At 57.3% G+C, this 6,273-nt stretch overlaps 1 protein-coding gene across 1 annotated transcript in view; it reads left to right on the top strand.

The window, feature by feature from the left end:
* The window catches only part of ARAP1 (ArfGAP with RhoGAP domain, ankyrin repeat and PH domain 1), a 35,619-nt gene that overhangs the window by 15,316 nt on the left and 14,030 nt on the right, over nt 1–6,273 (top strand). The window contains 9 exon segments of the mRNA XM_031064232.1: nt 469–536; nt 1,837–1,910; nt 2,439–2,609; nt 4,217–4,286; nt 4,553–4,673; nt 4,795–5,000; nt 5,346–5,452; nt 5,535–5,734; nt 5,830–5,915. Coding sequence (XP_030920092.1) covers nt 469–536; nt 1,837–1,910; nt 2,439–2,609; nt 4,217–4,286; nt 4,553–4,673; nt 4,795–5,000; nt 5,346–5,452; nt 5,535–5,734; nt 5,830–5,915 — 1,103 coding nt within the window.

Raw genomic sequence — 6,273 nt, 5'->3', positions numbered from 1 at the left:
AGAAAACATCTCTCACTCCCATCATCCTCTGGGATCTCATTTCCATGGTGCACAAGCTCGGGAGCTGGTAAGGAATGGGAGAGGAGGGAGGGGAATCCACCCTGGAAAACCAGCTGTGGAAAAATCCCCTGGGAACCCCCAGCAGCAGGAGCCCCCAGGCAGAGACACGAGAGCCTGGATGGAGCCATGGTGCTGGGGCTGGTGTCACCAAGTCCCCTTCTGGCGAGGCCAGGAGTGTCAGGACAGTGCTGGGAGGTGCCACTAGTGGGACTTTGCCCTTTCCCAGCTCTTCCCCAAACTCCTTGATAAAACCTTTGTTGTCACAAGAATGGGGTGGTTATTTGCCAAGGGCAAAGCAAAGGGAAGCCAGCCATGCCTGCATCCCCACAGGCTCCAAGGTAGCAGGGGGAACTGGGACCCCTTGCTCCACCCCAGCTGATCCTCAGTATCTTCCCTCTCCTTTGTCAGATGACTCAGACTACGAGGACTCGGCGTGGGAGGAGGAATTAGCCAGACCGACGGGGGAGATGGCCAAGGTTGGTCCCACCGTGGGGCTGGAGGTGGGCAGGAGCTAGCAGGGTGACTGGCTCTAAGGACTGGCCTTGGGATGATCCAGAGATACTGGTTAGGGCTGGAGGAGCATGTTGGCAGTGGCTAGAGATGGGTTCTGCCTCACTGAGCACCCACTGGGTCTCTCTCATAGGTTTCTAGGGAGTACCCCCTGGGTCTCCCATGGGGGCTGGAACCCCAGGGTTTCCAGGAAGCACCCACTGTGTCTCCCATGGGGGATGGAACCCCAGAGATGGAACTCGGTTTTTCAATGTCCTTGGGAAGTATGTATCAGGTCTTTCAGTGGTGCTGGGACTTGAGGGTCCCTGGGGAGCACGCACCAGGTCTCATCCAAGTGTCCCCAGGAAGCACTCACTAGTTCCTCTGGGGTCTCTGGGGAGCACCCCCAGCTGTGCAGCACACCACACTCGTGTGCCCTGAGTGTGTGCTAGTAGACATCTTGAATGTAATCCCTGGATTGTGAATTTCTATCTGCCTCCCTTGCTCTCTGGGGTGGGAACGGATGGATTTGAGGAGTCCCAGAAGCTGCAGAGCTCCCTGAACACCTGGAGCCCTCATCTACCTTGGCTTGGGAACACCAGGGCCAAGGAGGCAATGCCAGATTTCTCATGAAGCGGGGACATTTTTAGCTGCTATAAATAAACATCCTGGTGTTCAGCTCCTCCCTTGGCTACACTTTCCTCTCTCTGTGAGCCTCAGCATGCCTCTTCCTGGGCACCCTGGCACTGTGAGCACCCACTGAGCTGGGGATGGGCTGGTGACATGGCATCGTGTCCCCTCTCCTTCCATCCAGCCTGCACCCTCATGGTGTGGTGGTGGCACCAAGAAGACCCCAGGTGTCACAGACGTATCTTATGAAAAATCCTTGTGCTAGGATTTTTTTCTCCTGAGAAGCTGAGAGGCCTCAGAAATGAAATGTAAACAATAATTATCTGCTGCTGTAGAATGCAACAGGTGCATCTTTGACTGGTCTCATGTGGTTGTTTTTAATTAATGGCCAGTCACAGTCCAGCTGTCTCAGACTCTCTGGTCAGCCACAAGATTTTATTATCATTCCTTTCTATTCCTTGCTAGCCTTCTGATGAAATCCTTTCCCCTATTCTTTTAGTATAGTTTTAATATATAATTTTCTTTTAATATAATATATATCATAGAGTAATAAATCAGCCTTCTGAAACATGGAGTGAAGATTCTTGTCTCTTCCCTCGTCCTGGGACCCCTGTGAACACCCCCATACCCAGGTGTCACCCGTGTGTGTCTCTGCAGGAGGATGCTGAGCTCATCAGCCTCTTCAGTGAAGATGAGTTTGGTGAGGACCAGCCCAGTGCATCCCCTGCCAGGTATGAGCTTGGCTGCCGTGCTGTGTGCAGGGCACGTCTGTGTGATGCTGCTGACATGCTCTGTGTGTGTCCCAGGGGGTGTTTTTGTTTGTGTGGGGGGTGTGAGCACAGGCACAGAGCTCCTGTGCACAGCAGGACAGGTGAGTGTGCAGGTCAGGGCTTCTTGTGCATGCACAGCTCCACAGTGTGCCCACAGATGGGCACACACAGGACCTGTGTGTGGGAGCACGTGTGAGTGTGTGTGAGCAGAGAGCAGCTCTGAGCATCACTGGGCTGGGGCTGCAGTCTTGGGGGTGCCCCTGTCCCCCCTCCCAGAGCTGGGACTCAGGCCTGGGCTGTCCCTGGGACTGGGGGACACGCTGGGACTCCACCGAGGGGACTGTCCCCAGTGTCCCCACATGCATCCAGCTGGCCTGCATTGCCTGTGCCTCAGGGAAGGTCACAGGGAGGCTGAAGCATGCTGGGGAACCTCAGCCCCTCCCGGGACCTGCCAGCTCTTAACCCCCTCCCTCGGCTCCTCATCCCCAGTGGTGGCAGCAGCTGGAGTGACAGGGAGCCCAGCCTGCCCCTGCCCGCACCCAACGCCTTCCCTGGCAGCAGCCCCGGCACACTCAGGGACAGCATGGAGGGCACCAGTGCCACCAGCCTGCTGTCACCCACCATCAGAGAAGGGTGGCTGGACAAGAACCCGCCACAGGGGTGAGTGATGTACTGGGGGTCCCTGTGTGACACAGAAGTGTAATTGTCCCCTCCTTTTCTCACCTGTCATTCCTGCTCATGGGGATTTGCTTTTGCTTTGGTGAAAATCCATTGCTAGGTGTTCCTTCCACTCCCTTCTAACCTGTGATTTAGGCTAGAAACACTCATTTTTTGTGAAAGAGCCTTCTCTCACCAGTTGTTGTACTGACTTTGCTGAGAAGGGGAGGCTGCAGCTCGATCTTCTTCTCAGACCCTGCATCACTGGGAAAAGAGCTGCTTTTCCTCTGGGGGAGCCCTGGAATTAGCGGTGACCACAAGAGAAGCTGTCAGGGATGAGGTGGGGTGTCTGGGCTGAGCCGTGCATTTGGGATTGCTGGGTTTGCTGCAGGAGGAGGTGGTGATAGCCCCTATCCTATGGGATTGCAGCCTCAAATCCTGGGTTCATGGGGGATAGTCAGAGTGGTGCCGCAGTAGAACAGGGGAAGTGCTGGGCTTGCGTCTGTGTGCTCCAGAGTGAGTGAGCCAGGGAGTCATGGGGAGCCAGTGATCCCCAGGGAGTCTAGTGAACCCAGTGAGCACAGCCAGCACAGTGTGCCCAGGGAGCCCACTCAAAGAGCCTCTGCACTAGCTGGGAGGCAACAATCATGCAGGAGATGTGATGGATGTTTGGGAGCGTCTTAATCTGGGCTCCGAGTAAGCCCCGAGGCAGCAGTTCCACCGAGGAGGAGGAAGCTCAGCTGTTTGCAGCAGAGCAGCTGTGCTGCTGGGGAAGTGAGAGCAGCTGGAAGGTCCCTGGGAAACCCCTGCTCCAGCAAAGCTTTCCTGAGTAAACAAGCCCTTGAGCAACCGTGTCCCTGCTGCCACAGCCCCACCAGCATGGGGAGACCTGGATGTTCAATGCTGGTAGGGGGCTGCATGGCAGGGCTTGCTGGAGCTGTGTTGGAAAGGGCTTGGCTCCTCCTGCAGCCCTAATCCTAAAGCTATGGGCTGAAGAGTGTTCTGCCTTTTCCTGTGGTGCATGGTTGGTCTGCATTCTCAGCTGGGGAGGGCAAAGGGGTCTCTGGTGGCTGTCTTCCAGACATCTGTCATCTGTATCTCCATCCTGATAGAGAGGCACGGCTTCTCCCTCTGCTCTGGTGCCACTGACCCCTCCTGGAATGTGTCTCCTGGTTGAATCCTGCTAAGCTGTTAGGGGCAGCCCTTGGCAAACATGAAAACATGTTCTCAGCTCCATGTTTTAATTGGTGCCTGGAGGAAAGCAGGAAGTCCCCATTGCTATCCAAAACAGCAACACGAGGGCACAGGGAGAGGGCACAGGATCAAGGGCTGAGGACTTCAAGGGCTGGCTGGGACAGGCCTCTTGTCCCTGTGCAGGATAGAGGACTGGGGATATAGCACCAGACCAAGGGTTGGGGACACAAGGCAGAATGGAGGGCTGGGGACACAGCATATGGTGGGGGGTTGGGGACATCGAAGGCTGGGGACAAAGGGCAGGATCAATGCTGAGGTGGCCCCAGGCTTTTGGCAATTGGGGCGTGAACACGCAAGCAGAATCATCCTGAGTTCAAGGGCATCCCCTCCAATGGGTCCCTCCCGTCCCCTTCCAGGTCCTACATCTACCAGAGGCGCTGGGTGAAGCTTGACACTGACTACCTCCGCTATTTTGACAGTGAAAAGGTGGGTGGAGAAGATGGCTCTGGGGGTTTGGGATGAGAAGGTGGCAGAGGAGCTGCCCCAGCAGGGCCACCTCCCTCTGGCCATCTCAGCTTGGAGACGTGGCTGTACCAAGCAAGGGTCAGTGTTCCAGGGAGCAGCCACAGCTGGGTGCTGGGGATGAGGCTCAGAGTCTCCTGGACACTGGAGCTGGAGCATTGGGAACCTGGGGCACTGACAGCCCCGTTTGACACAGACATGAGCAGCGTGTCTCCCACTCCCTGACCCAGGATACCTACTCCAAGCGGCTCATCCCCGTCTCCTCCATCTCCCGCGTCTCCAGTGTTGGGGACCAGAAATTTGAGGTTGTCACCAACAACCGCAACTTTGTGTTCCGGGCTGAGAATGATGGTGAGCGACAGTGACAGGGGTCCCTGTTCCCCAGCTCCTCTCCCTTCCCAGCCCAAGGGATGAGTCCCATTGGCTCCTGGGCTCAGGCTGATCCTGACACGTCTCGCCTTTGGCCCCACAGCAGACCGCAACGAGTGGATACGGACCCTGCAGCAGATTGCAGAGGAGCGGAAGAGCAAAGTTGCAGTGAGGACATCGATGTCCTTAGCCACTGACAGTGCCACTGAGCTAGCTGATAAGAGTGGCTTCCTGGAGCTGCGGGGCTTTAAGCACAAGCTCTTTGTGGTGGTGGCTGGGGACAAAGTGTTCCTTTACAAGAATGCAGAGGTGGGTTGCTGGGGGGCCTGGGGCACTATGGAGAACCCTGATGCCCCTTCCCTTTGCACTGCCAGCCTGAGCAGAGCAGCAGTGAGCCAGGGCACCCAGGCCTGCCACCATCCCTCAAATAGGGACAGCTCAGAAGCCACAGGGTGCTGCCCTCTGAGCCCTCCCTCTCTGCTGGCTCTGAGCCTTGGAATCTCCCAGGAGCATGACACCCACTGTAGCTCTTCCAGTCTGTGGTGCTCTAGGTACACCCAGGATGAGAGCTGGGCAGTGAAGAACCCCCAGCTCCCAGGCACTGGATCCCATCATCCATCCCCCCCTCATCCCTTGCCCACCCTCCCCCACCAGGACTATCGGCTGGGGATTGGCATCACCTACATTGAGATGAATGTGGGGAACGTCAAGGAGGTGGATCGCCGGGGCTTTGACCTCACCACACCATACAGGATCTTCAGGTGAGCCCAGGGTAGGGAGGGGGTGCTGAGGGTGCTGCCCACCCCGAGCCATGGTATATCTCACCCCCATCCCTCCTGGCAGCTTCTCTGCTGACTCGGAGCAGGAGAAGGAGGAGTGGGTGGAGGCCATGCAGCAGTCCATCACTGAGGCACTCTCCAACTCGGAGGTGGCCGAGAGGATCTGGGCGGTGGAGTCCAACCGTTTCTGTGCCGACTGCGGCTCCCCCAAACCCGACTGGGCCTCCATCAACCTCTGTGTTGTCATCTGCAAGAGATGTGCAGGTACCCATATCCAGTGGGCACAAATGGGGATCCCTGGGGACACCCAGACCCTTCCCACCCCAAAATGGGTCCCTAATGCCTCATCTCACTGGCAGGGGAACACCGGGGATTGGGCCCTGGCATCACCAAAGTCCGGAGCTTGAAGATGGATAGGAGGGTGTGGACTGAGGAGCTGATCGAGGTAGTGGCACAGTCCCAAAAAGCCCTTTTGGGGGGCAACATCCCATTCCTTCTGCATTATGGAGCTGTGGGCTGGGGGGTGCTGGAGCACGGCAGGGCTCTTCCAGGCTGATTCCAGGCCCTTGAGGGGACACCATGGTGTGGCTTAGCTGGGGAGAGGGCCCCAGAAGCCTTTCATTCTGTCCTTGTAGACCCTTGGCAGCCAGCTCAGCACGCCGCTAGGGACAAGCGGCACTTGTATGAGAGACAGACAGACGGTGTCTCTTTGTCCGTGGGTGGGTGGCTGTGGAGCGGCTGTGGGGCCGCGGCTGTGGGACGGGAGTAGGCCCAGGGGCAGAGCACTCCCCCGAAGCGCTATG

The sequence above is a fragment of the Geospiza fortis genome, unplaced genomic scaffold (assembly GCF_000277835.1).
Source record: "Geospiza fortis unplaced genomic scaffold, GeoFor_1.0 scaffold283, whole genome shotgun sequence".
NCBI lineage: Eukaryota > Metazoa > Chordata > Aves > Passeriformes > Thraupidae > Geospiza > Geospiza fortis.
The sequence above is the reverse complement of the archived record's forward strand: the minus strand, read 5'-3'. Positions and strand labels throughout refer to the sequence as shown.